General features: G+C 49.8%; 1 protein-coding gene across 14 annotated transcripts in view; it reads right to left on the bottom strand.

Moving 5' to 3' along the window:
• The window catches only part of CHD3 (chromodomain helicase DNA binding protein 3), a 2,755,261-nt gene that overhangs the window by 513,526 nt on the left and 2,220,229 nt on the right, over nucleotides 1–21,506 (bottom strand). For 13 of the 14 annotated variants that reach the window (XM_069646310.1, XM_069646309.1, XM_069646293.1 and 10 more), the window contains one exon: nucleotides 8,125–8,274. In XM_069646310.1, the coding sequence (XP_069502411.1) occupies nucleotides 8,125–8,274 (150 nt within the window). The remainder of the gene's footprint in view (nucleotides 1–8,124; nucleotides 8,275–21,506) is intronic. The other variant, XM_069646296.1, reaches the window with a different exon arrangement.

Below are 21,506 nucleotides of genomic sequence, written 5' to 3'. Positions count from 1 at the left end.
CGCCTCCCTGCACAGAGGAAGTGACCCTGTCCCCCCCCTTTTTTGTTGAGGTAGTGCATGGCCACCGTTTTGTCCGTCAGGATCAGGACATTCTTTCCTCGCACAGTCGGCAGAAAAGCATTCAGGGCTAGCCTGACTGCCCTCAGCTCCAACAGATTGATATGGAGTCTGGACTCAGACAGAGACTAACGACCGCTGACTGTAAACTCGTTGGCATGAGCTCCCCATCCCGTGAGGGATGCGTCTGTACGATCGTCAAATCTGGCCAGGGCAGCCAAAATGGAGCCCCCCTCATCGGATTGCCTTCGTCGGCCCACCACAGAAGGTCCTGGGTGACCGAAGATGGCACCTGAACCGGGTCCGACATCCTGCCGGAGGACTGAGACCACTGGAACTTGAGTGCCCATTGCAAAGATCGCATCCGCAACCTGGCCTCTGGCACCAGAAGAATGCAGGATGCCATGAGGCCGAGCAGTCTCAAGAACTCGAACGCTGCGAGAGTCTGGGCAAGTTGAAACTTGTGCACCATCTGCTGAATGTGATGAGCCCTCACCTGGGGAGGAAAACACTACCCATGGGACGTGTCGAGCACTGCTCCGATGTACTGGAGCTTCTGAGTTGGTGTCAAATGGGACTTCTTTAAGTTGAGGGAGAAGCCCAGCTTGTGGAGGGAGTGGCAGGTGACTGACAGATTATCCAGGACTTGCTCGGGAGAGCTCGCCCTGATCAACAAATAGTCCAGGTAGGGGTAGACGTGAATCCCCCTTTCCTGAGGTGCGCTGCCACCACTACCATGAGCTTGGTGAAGACCCTCGGGGCGGAGGTCAATCCGAACGGCAGGACACGAAACTGAAAGTGCGAGTTGCCAACCGCAAACCTCAGGTACTTCTTGTGCTTTGGATGGATCAGCACATGAAAATAAGCTTCCTTGAGGTCGAGAGACACCAACCAGTCCTGAAGTTGAAGGGCCTGGAGGACTTGAGAGAGAGTAACCATCTTGAACTTGTCCTTCCTGAGGAGTTTGTTCAAACCGCGCAAGTCCATGATGGGTCTCAATCCCCAGTCTTTCTGGGAAATCAAAAAATAAGGGGAATACCATCCCTTGTTCCTCTCCGCTACAGGCACCACTTTCTCCAGCAGGGATTGAATTTCCTGTGCAAGGAGCGGATCCGGCAAAGAGGCAACAGCCCGAGTGGCTTTGGCACCTCGAGTACCTTGTTTTCCACCTCTGGCACTCCTACTGTGGCACCTTTGACTGGCAGCTCCTCTTGCTTTACCAAAGGATGAGTAATAACGAAAGGAACCTCCCCTCCATTGCTGTCCCCTAGGACGAAAAAGGCGGAGGTTATCGAACTGCAGCGCCCAACGACTTTGCTGCAGCTTTGGAGGTCTGCAACCTCTCAAGGCTCTCGTCAGCTTTGCTGCCAAAAAGATGTTCCCCGTCAAAGGGCATGTTGAGGGGCCGGGCCTGCACATCAGGAGCAAACCTCAACTTCCGCAACCACGCAAACCTGCGTATCACGGTGCTCGCCGCCATGGACCGGCTGACGCAATCTGCCATGTCCAAACCCGACTGAACGGCCTCACACATAGCATCCTTGCCATCCTGAACCATGGCAAGGAAGCCATCCCGTTCATCCCCTTCGGGAATATGTTCAGCCGCCAAGGAAACAGTTCCACAGAGTGTGTGTGAAATGAGACAAGGCACAAATGGAGTTGGCCGCCTGCAGCGCCATACCCCCTGCAGAAAACACTTTCTTCGCCCAGCCGTCAAAACGCTTGTCGTCCCTATCAGGAGGGATGGTAGGGTACGACGCCTGCTTTGCCGGGGCCGTAGCCGCCTGCACCACCAAACTCTCCGGAGTAGGGTGCTTGGACAAGTAGCAGGGGTCACTACTGGATGGGCGGTATTTTCGCGGCAAAGACTTGCTCACTGCTGGGAGACTCTCCGGAGCAGTCCAAGCCACTGCCACCCTTCTTTGCAGAGCCATATGGAATGGCAGTACCGGGTCAGTTGGTGGACCAATGTCGAGGAAATCCGTAAGGTCATCCTGAACAAACTCCCATGGGGGAGCAGACCCCTCCTAAGTACTCAGAGACCCGTGACATAAGTTGCCGGTACGAAGAATCGGCATGAGTGCCAGGCTCAGGCCTACAAAACTCCACCTCCGGAGAGGTGTCCAGCCCACTAGCATCATGCAGGGACTGCCTCAGGTCCTCAAACTGGCTATGGCCCGAGAGAATCTCGTCAGGCACCGTGTCAGGCACCATGCCATCATCAGAGGCCTCATCCACCTCTGAAATGAATTCCAGATCGCGGTAAGAAGGCACAGAACTGGAACCAAAGCCATGCTTGACCTTGGCCAGAGCCTTCCTAGGTGGTTCCCCTGAGCCACGGGGTACCCCAGTCGACACAGGCCCAAAAGGCGTTGAGGGCGTCAAGTGAATCGGCACCGACGACAGACGCGGCGCCGACAGCATCAACGGCGTCGACACAGGCCTCGAAAGCAGAGCCCCGAGCGTGTCCCTCGACATCCTGGGCGCCAACGGCGTCAACGACTTCCTCGGAGGCGGAGCCTTGAGAGAGTCCGTCGACGACCTCGGCGCCACAGGCGTCGGTGTCTTCCTCGAAGACTTCACAGGTTCACGCGGTCATGAGCGCGTCGAGGACCGGGACCTGGACCGGGCATGCCGAGAACGATTCCCCTTGTCCGAGCGGGACCTTTCCTGCGAATCATGACGACCACCCGAGCCCGAAGGCGTGCGAGCGGCATCTCTCGGCTGATCACGACCGACCCCACTCGGAGGCGCAGACGGACCAGTACCCTGCAATTCGAGAATCGCCAACATTTTCTTCCTGAAGGAAGCCCATTCCTCCGGTGTCGCATGCTTGGTGGGGTAAGCGACCCACCAATGGCCGGAATCCTCGGATGAGGACGGGGAAGGCGACCGATGACGGCGCTTACGGGAGTGCCTCGAAGAGGCAGAGGAGTGGCGAGACCGACTCCGGGACCGAGACCCACTGGACTTCCGATGACGACACAGAGAGTCGCCCCTCGAGTCGTCCATCGAAAGCCCTGCAGACCTCGACTCCCAGGACTTGGATACCTTACCTATCGGTAACTTCTTCTTGCGCTCCCGCAAGGCTTTCGACGTGAGCGACTGGCAGTCGACACAGTCATCCGTGTCATGGGCCTCCCCGAGGCACCAGAGGCAGGCGTTGTGCGAGTCCGTGACCAACATCTTGGACCCACAGTCCCCGGACTTCTTAAAGCCCGGACGCGGTGTGGAAGACGAGGTAGCATTCTTCACGAAGAAATCGTACGCAAACAGGTTCCAAGAACCGAGATGAACAACAGAAACTCCAAAGAGTCGAGGCGTACCGAGATTCACGAAGCGAACAAGTTCGCTAAAAAAACGGAACTGAGGCTACGGGCGTCGTGCGTCCTACTTATCACATCGGGTGACGTCGGCCGTCGGAGGAGGTACTCGAGGATGGCGCATCGACGTCATTGACGCAGGACGCAGATAATTTTCCGAAGCAGCACAGCTGTGGTGATTACCGTCATAGATATGGAATACGTCGGAGGACCCAATCCCCTCGAAGCAGAGATTAAAATAACAGGATTATTGAGAAGTTGATGCTTACGAATGGGTCAGTCCAATTGTTGTTGTAAGGAAGCCCAATGACACTTTAACACTGAGTATTGATCTTAGGAACTCTAGTAGTAATGTAGTGGCAGAGAAATGTCCACTACCCAGAATGGATGATTTGCTGTCTGGTGCACAAATATTCTCCATTCTAGACTTAAGAGCAGTGTACCACCAAATTAAACTCCATGAGGTTTCAATGGATTTGACTTTTTGTTTCGTAACCTCCCATTGGTTTGTTTAGGTGTAGGAGGATGACATTCGGGCTTGTCTCGGCGGCAAGTGTATTTCAAAATGTTATGCATAGGCTGTTGGGGAACAAAATGGAAGTGCTGTTCTATCAGGGTGATGTGCTGCTGTGTAGTGTGTCTATGAAAGAGCATGATATCCGATTGAAAAGGGTGCTTGAGATTTTAAAGGAGCAGGCTTGACAAAAGCTATGGGCAAATGTATTTCCAAGGCAGACAAAGTGACGTATCTTGGTCATGAAATTACAGGACATAGAGTGAAACCAAAACATGACACATTGGAGGCAATTAAGAAAATGCCAGAACCGAATAAGAACCGAATAAAAAAGTTGCGTCGTTCTTAGGGTTGGAGTTGTACAGTAAATTTGCGGAAAGACTTGCAGCCAAAACCAAAAACATGAGGAAACTCACAAAAAAGGGTGTGGTGTTTGAGTGGAATGATGCGCCAAAGAATTTTAGGGAGTCAATCACTGTATAGCTCAGAAACCATTGTTGGCTGTGTTTTATAGAAGGGCTGAAGACAACGATCTACACTGATGCAAGTGATTGCATCCATGGCGCTGTATTAATGCAAGAGCTTGATGCAGAACTACTGACCATTACATACGCCTCGAAGATATTAAAATGAGGTGGAGAGAAGGCATTCCGCAGTAGAAAAAGAGGCGTTGGCTTGTCTGTGAGCAATTAAACTCAGAATGTATGTCTGGGGCCGAGAATTTAAAGTAAGGATGGATCATAAACCGCTGGTTAGTACTTTCAACAAAAGGTGGATTGGAAGGTGTGTCAAGGAGAATTGTGAAATGGGTGAGCAATTTGCAGGGCTTACAGTTTCAAGTTGAGCATGTTCAGGTGAGGAACAATGTTATAGCAGACGCTTTATCCAGGTCTGCGGTTGAATACCCTCTGATAGGGGAAGAAGATGATAAAGGCGAGGAGGAAATAGCTAGTATTTTTCAGGTGCAAGAGAGCATTAAACAGAAGGGATGAAGCATGTGAAAAGGAAGGAATTCATCAGGACATGCTGGAGTTGGTACAAATGAATTCCAGTGCCAGTGGTGATGAAAAGGTTAAGGAGTACAGAAAAGTAAGACGAAATGTGTGTGAGGGATTCCTATTTGTGCAGAGGTCATCGACTGGTGGTTCCTGAGGATGCTAAAGTTGCGGTCATGAATTTGGGCCACAGAGGACATTTAGGTCTGGCAAAGACCAAGGTGCTGATAAGGGCTGATTTATGGTGGCCCGGAGTGGATAAAGAGGTAGCGTCTATGGTGGCGTGCTCGGATTGTGTAGATAGAGACAAAGGTCTCAGGATGTGTAAACCACCCATGAAGATAAGTGATAGTCCCAAAGTGCCATGTGATGAAATAGCTCTGGATTTATTGGGCCCGTTCAACATTAAGTGGGCCAAGGATACATATTTGTTGGTAGTGATGGACATGCTATCTAAGTGGCCGCAGGTGTGGGTTTTGAAAGATGTGACTTCCAGTAGCATTATCAGGTTTTTAGAACCTTTGTTTTGGCGAGAAGGTTTTCCACATAGGTGTCTGTCGGACAATGGTCCACAGTTGGTATCAAGATATTTTAAAGCATTTTTAGAAAAGTATGGAATTGAAAAAGTGACGACTGCCTTGAACCACCCCCAAGGCAACGGTTGTGTAGAAAGATTCAATCACACACTTATGGAAGTCATAAGGATTGCTGTAGCCATCAGTGGGATTCGATTAGGGCAGTCATGGAGAGGACTATTCAAGATGGATTGGCTCTGCACACAGTGACAGGAACGGCTTCATTTGAGGTGTTGAGAGGCAGGAAGCCCAATACACATTCATGCCCTGGTTGGGTGGGCAGGTCCAGGTCTGAGGGTGTTGATGTGGAACAGATAAGGGATTACGTGTGAGTGGGGAAAAAGCAAAGGAGAGATTTGATGAGAATAATTATTGTAAAACTTTTGGTGTTAGGCCAGGTGAAGTTATCAAATTGAAGTTGCCAGTTAAGTTAAAAAAAGGCGACTCCAGATTTTCAAAGGAGATTGAAGTGGTCAAGGATTTGGGTAAATCGGTTATGGTCAAAGGAGGAGGAGTTTGGAGCAAGGAGAGAATGGCTGTCATCAGAAGAGGGGATGTGAGTTGAGTTTGATGGAAGGAAGGGAGGTGTTAGAAGTGTGTTCCTAATATGCACAAAGGGAAGAGTCCTGTACAGTGGAATACAATCCATCACATGTAATGTTTAGTATGATATTAGTTATGGTTTACATTGTATACAGTTGACATAACATTGTGTCCAGCTTCTATAGAACCTGGAACATCTGGGGGAGATCTGGAGTGTGCAGAGGTTCCAGAATTAGGCTGTTGATGGATGGCGAGCTATAAGATTTCTGCTCAAGACCCTGCATACCAATAAAGGGTTTCACCGTTTACTACTGACTCCTGAAGTTTCTTTCCTAACAACCCTGTCATCCAGGGTCGTTTTCTCAGCTGCCTGCAGAGCAAGGCAGGGGACTTTGTCACAGATAGTTAAGAGGCTTTCTGCACTTTTGGCTGTAATGTTTTAGGTGAGGTCACATGTTCTGACCACCCTCAAGGGAACTACCAAGTCGAGATTAATAATGGGCCACAATACCCCAGCTGTAAATGTGCATAAATATGGTCCTGAAGTCTAAATGAGAGCAAAAGCAATCTCCGAACCTGGAGAGGTATTCAGACCACTGGTATCACTCAAGTATCTACCGAGATGAACAAGACCTTCTTCTGAAAGATCCACCAATTACAACTTCTCTAGCAGTTCTAAATTTAGTTGTGTAGACCCTAGTTTAAAGGAGACGGGTAGGTTATCATCCTCATTGTCTGTATGAAATACATCCTGGAAACATTGGATTTGAGTGTGCCTACTGTAATTCCTGTAGGGTAAAACCTTGGTTTCCAAGGTTTGAGAAAGATCCTTAACAAAGGGTGTGCATATCCCATTACCGAAAACACTGGAGACATGCTGTATTCCAAAGGAGCTGACTCCGACCTGGTCAGTGCAAAAAAAGACAGCACCGAAATAGCTAGAACAGAGGACTTTGACACCACAAATGATGCTATGCCCGGCTTCCCCCCAGGCCCTAGCCTTTAGATTGTGTGGGATCAGGGTTTGGGGGAACTAATGTTGCACTTGGTATGTGTAGACGGTCAGGATTGGTCACAGGGACCTGCTCAAACAAACTCATCATTTTCCGGCAGAAAGTCTTCCACTCTTCTGGGGTGGAAGCAGAGGAGCAGGCAGGTCTACTTCCTTCCATTCATCTAGGTGCTCTCATTCCAGATTTTGTTTCGTATCGAGATATCCGGTGCCACTTCACAGAAGAGCCAAGTGTTTCAGAGGTTGAGGTCTCACTTCGGAGCGGTGCTGACCTCTTAGTTTTCTCCTCTCATTGCTGATTTTGGGAAGGACACGCTGAATTAAATGCCTCCCAAATAGTTTGGTTATTTCTCAGGGAGACTAGAGCAGTTTTCTTCAAAGTAGATTTTTGTAAAGGCCAATTCGTTCTCTCACTGCTTTGGGTGTATTGACTGACAGAATCTACACACCTCTGTGTCCTGATCTTTTCCAAGGCAAATAAAAGTCATCAGGAGTGTGAATATGTCACCGGTATCTTTAAAGCCTCATTTTTTAATAATTAAAAGAAAATGTCAAATGATTGGAAATTGTTCATGTGACTGAGACTGAAAAAAACAACCAAGGCAAATAGTGCCCGTGGCTTCGAGAATATGAATGGGTGATGTCACTTCCGGCATGAGTCAATACCAAGGAGCTGCGAAGAGGCAGAAGTCAGAGCCTTACCGCACCCTGTGTTGTGTAATTGAAAACATATGACGAAGGCCGTGTCTGAGGTGCAGGTCATTAGATGTAGAACCTGAGGGATGAATATACCCATTAGACCCTTGCATTCACTAAAAATATTTTGTGGCGATAACTGTCCCCAAAAACAAGGTAATCATTTACAATGTATTGGACAAACAAGGAGAACTTAAAAATAGTAAAATAGCATACATCTGGGGACCAGGGAGTATCTGTGTGCAGACATGTGGGGAAATAGTCAAGACAATGAGCTGGTAAAGAGAATATGCTGCTTCAATTAATGTATTCATTTAACAATCTGGCATGATATTGCTCAGTGGTTGCCCACACTGGAGGAAATGAACACACTGTGCCGTCAGAGCAGAACACATGAGATTCTTTTTACCTGTGAATCCGCCATCTGCAATGTTGAACATGAATCGTGGCCTCTCCAGTTTGCCCTCATCTTTTCTTCCATTGAGGACCTTGATCTCCTCTTTCAAAACGCTCGCTCTGGTATCCTTGCCAAGGTCCTTCTCCACTTTAAGGTCTTCTGCTATAAAGAAATAATGTAGTAGACAAAGAATAAAAGCTGCTCAGTAGAACAACGCAACAAGAGTGTAATTATCATAAAGCAAAGATGCTGGAATTGGGGGTTAAACATGAAAACCATAGGAAGGAACAATAAAAATAGGGAGTTTAACACTTGCTAAAAGAGGCCAGAACTTCCAAAGAAGAGTTACACAACAATTTACGAGTAGCAACCTATCATAAATACTGTTAAGAGAGTTTTTCATAGAGGGACAGTAAAGACTGTAGGCGAGTATCTGTACTTCTGCCCTCTATATGGTAGGGTAAAGGTGCAGAGAACACCCCAGCCAAGGCTCTCAATTTGGTAGCAATGGACGAGCAGCCAGGCATATGCTTTCAGAAGGTGATGCTGGCAGGTTCTTAAGTACACTGAGTCCACAAGCCCCTACAAAGTAATGTCCACAAACTGTGTTAGAAGATAACATAGCTTCTTTAGATAAAATAAGTTTCAGGAATATATTACTTACTGTAATAGCATTTCTGATGATTTTATCTGCTTAGATTCACATACTGTGCATATAGTCCGACATCTAGTGGTAATCACAGAGTATTGCATCTTGTCTTTCGAAGATCACAGGGGGACGTCGACATGGGCGTGCTTGTAACACTATCCCTAACGTGACATGTAGTGTACCCAAAATCCCTCACGTGTCGAGGTCCCTCGGATTGTATTTTTTCTGCTGTGAGGGAGGCTTATGACTATCGTGAGTACAGAGTGAGTACAGAGAGAAAGAAATGTGTAAGATGTCTATGTTCCTTTGACCCTTAGTGGGGAGGAAGGGTGGGTGCACGTGAATCTAATCTGATACAATCATCAGAAATGCTATTACGGTAAGTAATGCATATCTTGTGATGCTTGTGAATCTGTTTAGAATCACATGCTGTGCATAGACTAGCGAGCAGAACTCGGAGTTGGTGGTGGGATGTAAGAAGGAACAGTAGTTAAGAGATGTCTTAGTACTGCTTGTCCCACCTGAGAATCAGACCTAGAGTGTGTATCTAGGCAGTAGTGTTTTGTAAATGTGTGTACAGAACTCCAGGTTGCTGCTTTGCAAATGGACTCAAGTGGAACATTTGCAATTAATGCTATGGAAGCCCCAGTGCCCCAGTGCCCAGAGCAGTGTGCTCCAGGCTTGAAGGGCAGATCTCTCTTGTTAAGAGTGTAGCAGAGTGTGATGCAGTTTAGAATTCACTTTGAGGCGGCTGATTTAGAGACAGGGAACCCCTCTCTACCAGCCGCCACTGAAACAAAAAACTGGTTTGTTTTCCTTAGTGGTAGAAACTTTGAAATTAATTTAGGCGCAAACCGTGGATGAGTGCGCAGCACCACCTTGTCTTTGTGAATTGTGACAAATGGGTCTTGAATTGAAACAGCCTGTAGTTCACTAACTCTTCTTATTGAAGTAACTGCCACTAAATAGGTGGTCTTGTAAGTGAGTGCTTTAAGGGTAGCCTTATGCATAGGTTCAAAGAGAGATCCCATTAGTCTAGTTAATACCACATTTAGGTCCCATACGGGAGCTGGGTTTGAAATAGGGGGATGAAGTCTTTTAACCCTTTCCATAAAAGCCTTGATTACTGGGATCTTCCACCACAACACCCTTTTCTGGGACGTGGTAGGAGCTAAAAGTGCAGCTAGGTGGACCTTCAGGGAATTAAAAACCAGACTCGAGTCCAGCAGGTGAGTATGGTATACGACAATATGTGTTGGTGAGCAGTCTATGGGATTGATGCTCTTGGAATTGCACCAGAAAATGAAGCGTTTCCATTTATTGAAGTAGCAATGTCTGGTGTTAGGCTTTCTTGCTTCTCTCAGTATGTCCATGCATCTCTGAGGAAGTTGGAGGTGCCCGAACTCTATGACTTCAGGAGCCAGGCCGCCAAGTTGAGAGTTTGTGGCCATGGATGGAGTGCCCCCCCCTGTCTTGCGATAGCATGTTGTATGGGCACGGTAGTTTCATCAGAGGAGAGATTGACATTGCCATCAGATGGGAGAACCAGGGTTGGCGGGCCCACATAGGAGCCACAAGAATCATAGCGACTGGTTCCTGGTGCATCTTGTGCACTAGCTTGTTGAGGGGAGGGGGGTGCGCTGTCATAGACACATTTCTTTGACCAGGTTATCCAGAGACCGCTTCCTTTGAAGCGGGTGCATTACCGGCATGACGGAACGAGTGGGTCCGTGCTCGTATGAACCCGCTAACAGCGGGTGATTATGAGTGCGCATGCACGCGTGTTCCCCCATGCCGGAAGTGCCAATTCCGCCATGCCGGTAAAGTGCTACCAACCCCCTCATACCGGCATCGTGCGGCCCGCCCATAGCGTCACCGCCTCATACCAACACCTAAATACCGGCACGGTAAAACCGGCACGGTATAACCGTGTACGTAAAATCAAGATCCGGAAATCACGTCATCGCGCAGGAACGGGAAACGGGCCGCCGGCCATCTTTAAAAACACAATCCATTGCCATCCTCCATTACCACCACTACACCCGTGTTGTTGACTGCCAAAACACAACCAGGATGTCAAAGGCCACCGGAAAAAGCACACAAAGGAAGAGGAAGCAGCGCTTTTCAGATGCTGAATTGACAATGCTAGCAGACACCCTACAACAGCATGCTGACATCTTCCGAAGCACGGACCTGAAGCATGCGGCCCAAACCCGTAAAAAACAAGTGTGGCAGGAGGTCGCTCAGAGGGTAACAGCAGTGGGGAGCACCCCAAGGAGCGTACGGGATTGCAGAAAGCGCTGGGACGACCTCCGCCTCCGGAAGATCCTGGCGGAGAACCGGAGGGCCGCAATGGCGACAGGCGGTGGCACACACTCCCCTGTTAAGCTCACCGCATGGGAGGAGATCGCAAGTGGATTCATCGACCCAGAATCCATAGAGGGGATAGGAGACCAGGAGTTCGGGGCAGCTTCTACAACAGAGGAAGGTGAGTGAACCATCACATCCACCTATAACAAAACATGATGTGACACAAGTGAGGTGGAAGTCAGATTAGGTAAGGCAATTCCTTTATCCAAGGCAACATCAACTCACCAACAGAATACTGATTGCCACCCCCTGCACCACACGCATGTTGAGTGAAATATGTAATCCCAACAGAGGTGCAACATGACCCATCCATGCCCATGCCCCCCCCCACACCTAGACAATCCAATGCCACCAGCCATGCAATCATTGCTAACATGTCCCCTCAGTACACCAAATGCCACACAACAGAAATGAAATCATGCCTGAATGTATGAACATATGACACCGCAACAAATCACAGCTGCCATTTGGCAATCTCACTGATGACCTGCATCTCTTCTATCTCCCAGGCACCGATGAGGAAGGTGGAACCCAGGACAGGGGGGCAAGCGCATCCAGTGCACTCAAGGGGACCAGGGCCACCGCAACCCCCTCCTCCAAGAAATTGCATGCGACCACTCCCAGTGTGCCACGCAAGGCATCAAGCCTGCAGGGGGCACCTGCTGCGATAGTGTCAGCTGTACCGCCGGCCACCACGGTTGTCGTGTCCACAGAGGTGGTTGAAAAGGCCGAAGAATTTTCAGGAACGCCCAGCCCAACCCCCATTGCCCCCCTCTCCCCCCCTGCGGAGACAGAGAGCCTGGATGACCCATGTCTCCATGACTCCGACCTTGGAGATTCGGACATCGGCATCTTCGAGGAGGACAGTGCCCAGGACGAGGGCCCCACGCAGGTGCCTTCCACCACCCTGCCTTCCACCACCCTGCCTTCCACCACCCCACCAGCCACCGGTACACCTGTGACTGAAACCCCTTTTGAGGTCCGTCTGGCAAGGGTGGAGGCCCGCCAAGACGAGATGCTGCAGATAATGCGACAACAGGTCGTTGCCGGTAATGAGGCCATGAAGGCCATCGCCACGGCCATTGCTGCGAATACAGCTGCCATGGAGGCGTCCACGTCTGCATTCAGGCAGTGCATGGGGTCACTGACCGAGGCCCTACTAGCGAACATCACACAAGTGCAGCAGCCACACCATGGCTCAGCAAGGGGATTGACAATTGACACCTCCACCACGTCAACCCCTTCCACCTCGGTTCAATCTGTGCGCTTAACGAGCAGGAGCGCACGGCGCACGGCCATGGCACCCCCAGACCCAAAAGTCCCAAAGAAATGACATTTTTGGAAATGAAAAAATGTGAGGAGGAACACTGGTGAATGCAACACTGTTTGTTGCACACATGGGGACATTTGGGATCTGTGGGGTGGGTGAGGGAGTTTGTTGGGCTATTCACTGGGGTCTGTGGGGTGGGTGAGGGAGTTTGTTGGGCTATTCACTGGGGTCTGTGGGGTGGGTGAGGGAGTTTGTTGGGCTATTCACCGGGGTCTGTGGAGTGGGTGAGGGAGTTTGTTGGGGGGTGCTGGCAGGTGGGAGTGGGCACAGTTTTGCACTTACAGATAATACATTAGTTTTCAGGAGAACAATCCATGGCTGGACAGTGTTATTTTTGGTGTGCATCCATTTAATGTGCTACGGTGTCCAGTGTCCAAATAACAACATTCCCTTCGTGCATGTTCACATTGGCCCAGTGTCTGACTGACAAAAATCATTCATGGTCCCTGTGTCTTAAAAGTATTCGTCAATTAGTGCTTGGCGTACAGCATGGCCGTCCCGTGCTTCACGTCCTGGCAGGGGGGCTCCTTCGCCTCTGTCTCCATCCCCTTCATCCTTAACCAGGCCCATGAATGTCAATGTCAGGTGGCAGTGGTACATTCCTTCGGACGCACATGTTGTGCAGCATGACACAGGCCATGGTGATCTTTGCCACCTTCTCAGGACTATATAGGAGTGCCCCACCAGACCTGCTTAGGCAGCGGAACCGCGCCTTCAACAGGCCAAAGGTCTGCACAATCACAACACGGGTACGAGTGTGCACACGATTGTACTCCTCTTCATGGCTGTTCTGCGGGTTCCGCACAGGGGTAAGTAGCCACGGCCTCAAGGGATATCCACCATCACCTGCAAGCAGATACAAAAAGGTGTGTGTCACTCTGAACTGCCACCTTCAGGGTGCATGGTCATGGCAGCAGCTATTTGGTGTGGGCATGCATATGTCCCTGTACGTGTACAAAGTAGTCACCTATATGCAATGTATGCTGTAAAGAGGTGTGGTACACTGGATGGGGTTGAATAGACTATGCAGGGTGTAATCATGCATGCTGAGGCAGATGTGCTGTGGTATTGCGCAAATGTTTACCCTCCAATTCATGCTGTATACTCTTTACTATGCATGGTCACACTAGCCACATTGCCACAGTTGCCACCCTATTCAGTCATGCATTGCTTGCCATCACCATGGTGCCCTGGTTGTGCCTCTTACTTGTTGACATCCATATGCATTATTTGTGAGATGTGGACCAGTGATGTGTCATGTTACGTTTGGCTGGTTCAGGCAAGGAGTGTTTAGCCCTGCATTCATCATCCACTTACTGGATATTGCCACCCAGCTGCACTATTCCCCCCCCTTTCCTTCCCTGCTGATGTATCCCCCCCCTTTCCCACACGGGTGCAGTAGCCCATCCCTTCTGCATCTGCACACATGAGTATCCCACGGCATGCCCATGGCCCTGTTGTGCATCTCACCGAGCAGCCAGGCACGTGGTCCAGCATGTCGCTCCAAGTGACGGGGTAGCGTGGAGTTGCACAGTACCATGGCATCATGTGTGGATCCAGGAAATTGGGCGCAGCAATGGGTGATGATCTTGCTGGAGTCACATACCATTTGCACATTGATGGAGTGGTATTGCTTGCGATTGCGGTACACTGCCTCTATGGCATGGGGGACTACCAATTCCACATGGGTGCAGTCGATGGCACCGACACAATTGGGCATGCCTACCAGTGCATGGAAGCCTACTTTGGTTTCGGCTATCTCCTGGCCAGTCCGTGGTAGGGATATATGGGTGCTTGCGTGCTTCAGGAGGCCATCCAGCACTTGGTTCAGCATGCGTGAGAATAGTGGTTGTGAAATGCCATGCAGCTGTCCCACTGTGTGTTGGTAGGTGCCTGTGGCCAGGAAGTGTAGCACAGACACCACCTTTAGTAGTGGGGGGGGGTGGCAGTGCGTATTTGTATGTGGCTGGCAATGTCGTTCTGTATCATGTCCACTATGGTGGTGATGGTGTCACGGTCCAACCGGAACAGGGTGTGGATCTGCTCAGGTTGAATGGGCTGAGTCTGGTGCGAGGGATTGGTGGCTGCCTACGAGGCACAGGTGGCTGCGCTGGTGGTAATTCCTGGGCCTGTCTCACCCTCCTTCTCCTCCTGCGTCTCCTCTGTGCTGCCTGTTCTTGCTGCTGCTGTTGTTGCTGTTGTTGTTGCTGTAGTTGTAGCAGTATAGGCATGTCCTCCTGCACCATGATTGCAAATGCTAGTGGTACCATTTTGGTGTAGGAAGGGGTGTGGTGTGTGGGTGTGCTCCTTTTGTACTGGGCCACTCTACATTGCCTACACCTGTGGGGGGGTTGTGGTGTGTGGGTGTGCTCAGTGTATATTGGCACAGCCTCCATTGGCTCCACCTGTGGGGGTTGTGTGCACCTGTGGCAGCTGCCTTGTATCTTGCTTGCTGTTTGGGGGTGGTCCGCGATGCCTGTTTTGCCGGCATCATGCAGCCCGTTATTACCGGGTTCGCGATGCCGGTATTTGCATGTTTGCGTGGGTTGTGATTGCCCCCTATTACCGGCATGCCGGTATTTACTGCCTGGAGAGGCGCGTGTACGCGCCTATGCCGCTATTAGCGGCACAGTAAATAACGTTGCCGTAAATACCGGGTTTGTGGGTCAGAATGCTACGGTACGTTAAATGATGCCGGTATTTACATACCGGCATCATTTTTCACTTACCGGCATACCTCGTAATGAGGCCCAATGTCTGTGTAGTCGACATTCATACTCTTTGGTTAGTGGGAAGTCTCTGCTGAGCATGTCTGCCAGAAGATTGAGTTCCACTGGAACATGTTGAGACAGGAGGAAAGCCCACTTCCATATGTTCTGGGACAGTTTGGATAACCCTGGAGAGTTCCTGCCCCACTGTTTGTTCAGGTAATACATGGCTGTGGTTTCCCCTGCAAGATGCTTTCCCTCGACCACCACAGTAGAGAGAGAACGAGGACTGCCGCGGCAACCACTAGATCATCCCATTGTCCGCTGGCCTGACACCATTGGCTGTTGAGCCACTCTTGCATACGGCGCATGCGCAAACAGGCGTGTGGGACTAAGTAAATGCAGGAGGCCATCATCACCAACAGTTGCATGGCTTTGCTCACAGTCACCTCGCGATTGGCTACATAGTGAGGGATCTGGAACAGCATGTTCTGCACCCTCTCGTTGGAGGGGGAGACGAGGCAGTTTTTGGTCCAAATTAGGGCCCCCAGAAATCGGTTGACTTGGCTGGAGTCTCGGCTGGACTTTTTCTCGTTGATCGAGAATCCCAGACTGAAGAGAAGATCTATCGTCTTTTGGGTATTTGACAGGCATGTTCCGTGCAAATCCCCTGTTATTAGTCAGTCATTGAGGTAAGGGTAGACCGGGATGGACTGCCTGCGCAGGTGAGCCGCTACTACCGCCAGTACTTTTGTGAACACCCTTGGGGCTGAGGCAATGCCAAAGGGGAGGACCCTTAACTGATAGTCCTCTATCCTGAACCTTAGGTACTTTCTGTGCGCTGGCAGCATTGAAATATGAAAGTATGCATCTTTCATGTCCAATGTTGTCATGTAATCCCACTGTGTTAGCAGAGGGATTACTTCCTGTAATGTTGTTTTTCTGAACTTTTGAGGCTTGACAAACTTGTTCACTGGGCGCAAGTCTAGCACAGGGCGCATGGTGAGATCCTTTTTGGATACAAGGAAGTGCACTGAATAAATACCCTTGTTTACCTGTAGAACGGGGATTACTTCTATCACGCCGTTTTCTTGCAGGATTCTCCACCTCTTGCAGCAGGATCTTCAGGTGTTCTGGCGATAAGCGTCTGGATGTTGGTGGTCGGTATCGAGGTAGTCGGCTGAACTCGATACAATAACCGCCGGTGACGGTCTTGAGCACCCACTGGTCTGTGGTGATTCCCTCCCATCCTCCCATGCATGAAAGAAGGATGTTATTCGTCCCCGACGGGGAGGCATGGGAGAGGACCCGGACTGGCGAGTCATTTTTGAGCTTAGGCCAGGGAGCGTCTTGGGATGGAGTTTCTACCCCTTCCCTTGCCATGGCGCTGCCCTCTTTGCTGAAATTGTCCTGTGGCAGTTGCCCCTTGTCCGAAGGATCAGGGTGTATTTGCAGTCCCGTATTGATTATGGGGGGGAACGTAGGAAGGATTGCCCCGAAAGGAGCGGCTACCCCCTGATAGGGAGAATTCTCAGAAATGTGCCAATTCCCTCCATCTTAGAGACCCCCAGCAACTTCGCTGGATTTTGAGGACTTGATTTTATTAACCTGGAGAGAGTGAGACCCTTTTTCCCACTCTCTCATGTATTTTAATGTGATTTGTTTTGTACACTTTTTTTTTGGTTGTGGAGTCTGACAAACTCCATCGGCATCATCTTTTACATTATGTCACATACACCTTTAGTGCAGTGACACAGGGAAGTCTCTTAGATTTCCCATGGTTTAACTACCTTCTCTGGGGTGAACTACTGTTTTCCAGAGCAGTAAAGTGAAATTGACTTTACTTACATTTGTTAACTATCAAGCCCCAGCACACACTATCTTACAATAGGGTGCTGGAGGGGTTACCTAGTATCCCCTTTGTCTAGCTTCTCAGGTAACATTATTATGTTACCCTTTTCCTCACTAAATGGCTGGTGGCAGTTTTTTTTTTTTTTTACTGCTGTGGTGTGCAATTACCGCGGGCTGCGTTCACGACTGCAGTAAAGCACCCATTGTATCTTTTTTCGCCATTTCTTTGTAGGAAGGTCCTTCTTGAGATTTACTCTGCACGCCAAACCAGGTTTTGTCCATTTGATCGTTTTGCCTTTGGCGGGATTCACAAGTGAAGCCCGCCTCTGGCTCCAGGGTGTCTGGGTTAAGCAGGAAGTAAGGGAGGTGCCCGAAACTCCCTGTGCTTAGTCTCCTAGGAGACCCAAATGCACTCTGTGATGTTTGGCTGGCTGACTGTCCGGCAACGACCGCCACCCTGCTTGGTGACTAACAGCTAGGCTGGAATGAAAGGGAGAGAACCGTATAAAAGGCGAGTCTTTTGGCTTGGAAGGCAGAGTCGACACTGGATGAAGGCACTGAAGAAGAACTTGAAGAGGACGCCTGCTGCAACTCCTGGACCGTTGGTTTGCCCGGTGAAGCCCTGCAACAGTGCCGAAACGCCAAGTTCGCATCGACAGAGAAGTCCCTGCAAGGACGACTTCTCCCCTTGAGTTGGTGGGACCAATCAACTCCACAGTAAGCCACCTGGACAGCCATCTCGGAGCTGGTTGAATTTCCACATAGTTGCTGCTGGAAACCGTAGAGTCAGGGAGAGGAACACCAGTTTGTGTGCGTTGTTTTTAAGTTGGCCAAGAGCTCCAGGAAGATCCTCCAGACTCCCAGTAAGCAGGACTGACCGAGCCTGAGCCCCCTCAGAGTGTGGGACCCCAGAAGCAAGGAAAGTCTATCTCGACAGCCAGGAACCGCAGTGTTGCTATTTACGGTAGACGCGAGGAGCTGAAACACTGAACAGTAACTGAAAGTGAAGTTTGCCGGTTGCGAGTTTTGACCGTTGCAGTGGAGTCCCCCGACGTCCTCCCTCTTGTCCCCACGACTGAGGCCCAGGAACAGAGAGATCTACAGAGCTGCACAGGACAGGAGTCATTTGCTGCATCGATTCTTCATTTTAAAGGTACTGTACAAAGTCTAGGAGAACTTACATCTTGCTGTAGAGTTGCTTGCGTCTTCTACCACTCACAAGTCTAACAGCTTGTGGCCCTACATTGATTCATCTTTTTCTGCAAAGACTTCTGAAACATTGTGCAAAGACTCTTCTACCCATCTTCAAAGAAGTGCTTCTGCTCATATAGACTCTTGCCTATTGACTTTAGTTTAGCCGGTTTTAACTGAATGACTCTTATTGGGGAATCTGAAAGTATTTGCCTGCTTAAGAAATATTTGTGGTATCTTGTTTGCTCTAATAATCTTTCCCTTTTTTACTTGCTCTTAACTAATTCTGAATGCTAACAGTAATATATTAATATCAACAGCACCCTAGCAATTGAAGTCATCTGAGGGTGTAGGTCTCTGCTGTATGCCATCCCAAATGGGTATTTACTGATTCTGAACTAAGAGGTTGTGTAATTTTGAAGTATATTTGTGTGGTGTTTTGCAGTGCTCCCTTCTGAAGAAGGCTTATTTTAAATGACTGGTAAATAAATTAATAATTGTTTTTGTCAAGAAACCATGTGTGTAAGTGTCTACTTGAATACTTGTCAATGTGAACCTCTGTGTAACTCCCCTACAGCTCGTATTGACACCTCTTGAGATGAGCCTGGCTACTCGTCCACACTACCAACCTGTGTAGTACAGACTTGTACCAAAGGTTGGGTTACTACTGCCAGGAGGTCAGGGTTGTTGTAGTGCACCCTAAGGGTACTCAATACAATCTTGCCTAACACCCCCTCACTGCTGATCAGGTCTTTTTTTGATCTGGTTCAGAGACTTGTTGGTTTACAGCCCTTGTTTGAAATGGAGTCAACAAAGAAGGAGCGATGCGCCTCTAGATGGAATTTAATAGTGGTATGGCTTGACTTATGCGTGGTTTTTCTTTTAAAATGTCCACCACAAAGTCGGTGTCTTGTACCGCCTCCTGAGTGGCAATTTGAAAATGTTCTACCGCCTTTGTATGGCGGCAGAACATACAGATGTCCTTCACTGCCACCTTTGTATGGGTGGCAGTGAAGGACATCTGGTCGCCGACAGGTGAGGCTCGTCTTATATGCGGTGAGGGCGGAGGATCTATAAACAGGGTGCCTGGATCTGGAGTAGTGGCAGGTGATTGCCATGGTACTTCACCTACCGGTTGTTCCTCACTCCAATCGTGAGCCTGATCTGGTGCCTCATCAAAGGGATTCTCTCCCTGATCATAGGGGTCTTGAAAGATATCCTCTGGTTCTGACAAGTCAAACCTCTCATCCTGAGGGAACTGACCTGAAGTCTTCTGAACCTTGGACAAAGTAGGGTAAGAGTCTTCCCCTCTTGACCTTTTAGGGGAGATAAATCTTTCAGAAAAATCTACAAACCTGGAAAGTTTGTTCATGTACCCCTCAAACCTATGTCTGGTCCATAGGGATGAACCAGAGGGTTCTGGGGGGGAAAAGGCTCTTCTTGAGGATTTGGATCCTTAGGCCGTCGAGATTTGTCTGCCAATGTCTTAGATAGGGGCTGGGACCCATCTGAGTATTCTTCTCGACCTTCCCGGCATTTAGGCGTGTCTTTCGATGTGTCCCTAGGCTTATCACCCACCGAGATGATGTTTGCGATGCACCTGGTAGGGTTTTTGACGGGCCTGATGGCAGTGTTGCGGTTTTCAGCGGTGCTGAAACCGTTGACACGCTCTTCTGAGGTGTCTCGGCGCTTTTATCGTGTTTGGTGCGGACGCCCTTTTCTGTTGAATGCCCAGACGCTCGACGGTTGCTGGGAGGGCAGCCGATCATGAGGATCGGCGGAATCCGTCGAAAGTTTTGACGTTCCCGTTAGGGTCTGTGCCCTTCCCGACGAGTCCGTCGAGGAGGCTCAGCGGGGTGGGGGGATTGTGTGTTTATCCTTATGTGGTGTATGTATGTCCCTGTCGCCGGGGTGTTGTCTCCCCATAGCAGAACCTGTGGCCTGCCTGCCGGTGACGGACACTTCGGAACTTGGCTGTTCCGTACATTGATATGATATGATATGATATGGCATTTGTAACGCGCCTATACACAAGTGTTTCAAGGCGCGACGAGGCAGGGAGGGGGGAACAAGGGGAAGACAGACAACGATCCTAATAGGCCAGGTGTCATTCAGATCGCGCAAGTGCAGGGGTAGGGGGAAGGGAGAAAGTGCATGGGGAAGGGGAGGGGGGGGAAGTGCAGTACAAGGTAAGAAGAATAAAATAAAATAAATAAATAAAGAGGGCCAGCTGGTGGCAAGTGCAAGGTAAGTGCAGACAAGTGCTGGGAAGGGGGGGGGGCTGTAGGGATACAGAGACAGTCCCGCAGTGCAGGGGTTGCAGGGAGGCAATGCAAGTGGAGAGTGGCTGGGCCCAGGACCAGGGTCGCTTAGAGTGGCCCAGTTGCAGATTCAGTGCAGTTTCAGCGAAGAATTAGCAGGGGAGAGGGAGAGAGAAAGCAGAAGCAAAGAGGAAGGTTTTGAGGTGCTTCCGGAACCGGATATGGTTCTCCTCAAGTTTCAGGGAGGCAGGAAGGCTGTTCCAGAGGGAGGCCCCTGCCGCGGAGAGAGATCTACCCCCAGCTCGTAGCTTCGAGAAGCGGCTGACCCTGAGGGAGTTGGAGACGGATGAGCGAAGGGCTCCGGAAGGAAGATATTTAGGAAGAGAGAGTTGAAGGTATTTAGGCCTCAGGCCCCAGAAGGCCTTGTGGACAATGCAGAGGGTTTTGAACTTTCTCCTTGCAGCCACTGGGAGCCAGTGTAGAGATTTCAGTCCTGGAGAGATACGGTCCCTGGGCTTGAGGCCAAGGACAAGTCTCGCAGTTCTGTTCTGGATGAGTTGCAGAGGGCGGAGAGTGGAGGCAGGCAGATTAAGATAAAGGCTGCTTTGAGAGAACCAGGGCTCGGGAGACAGTGAGCTTCTGGGGGAAGGAGAGGAAGGGAAGAATACCTCTGAGGAGGTGCAGCTGGTAGTGTGACTTCTTAGAGACGTCAGATATATGAGGAGAGAAGGAGAGTGTGGAGTCGAAGATAACCCTGAGGTTTTTGGTCAACCTCGTGGTTATTGGTCAATGGTCTCCAGATTGGAACCATGGCTGTCGCTTACATCCTAATCAATCACTTGATGCGCCTGTGCCGACGGGGGAGCTACACTTGGACTGCTGCATGGCGTAGGCCATCCACCACTTTGCCCTCTGATCTTTTATCGTCTTCGGACGTAAAGGTTGGCAGGACTTGCAGGACTGCATGTTGTGATCTCGAGGTAGACCCTTATTACACCCAAGGTGTGTCCTTCCAGGGATATTTGCAGTTGCAA

This window comes from Ambystoma mexicanum, chromosome 1p, assembly GCF_040938575.1.
Source record: "Ambystoma mexicanum isolate Mex_15411 chromosome 1p, UKY_AmexF1_1, whole genome shotgun sequence".
Classification (NCBI taxonomy): Eukaryota; Metazoa; Chordata; class Amphibia; order Caudata; family Ambystomatidae; genus Ambystoma; species Ambystoma mexicanum.
Note: the sequence above shows the minus strand (reverse complement) of the source record. Positions and strands in the feature narration are given on the sequence as shown.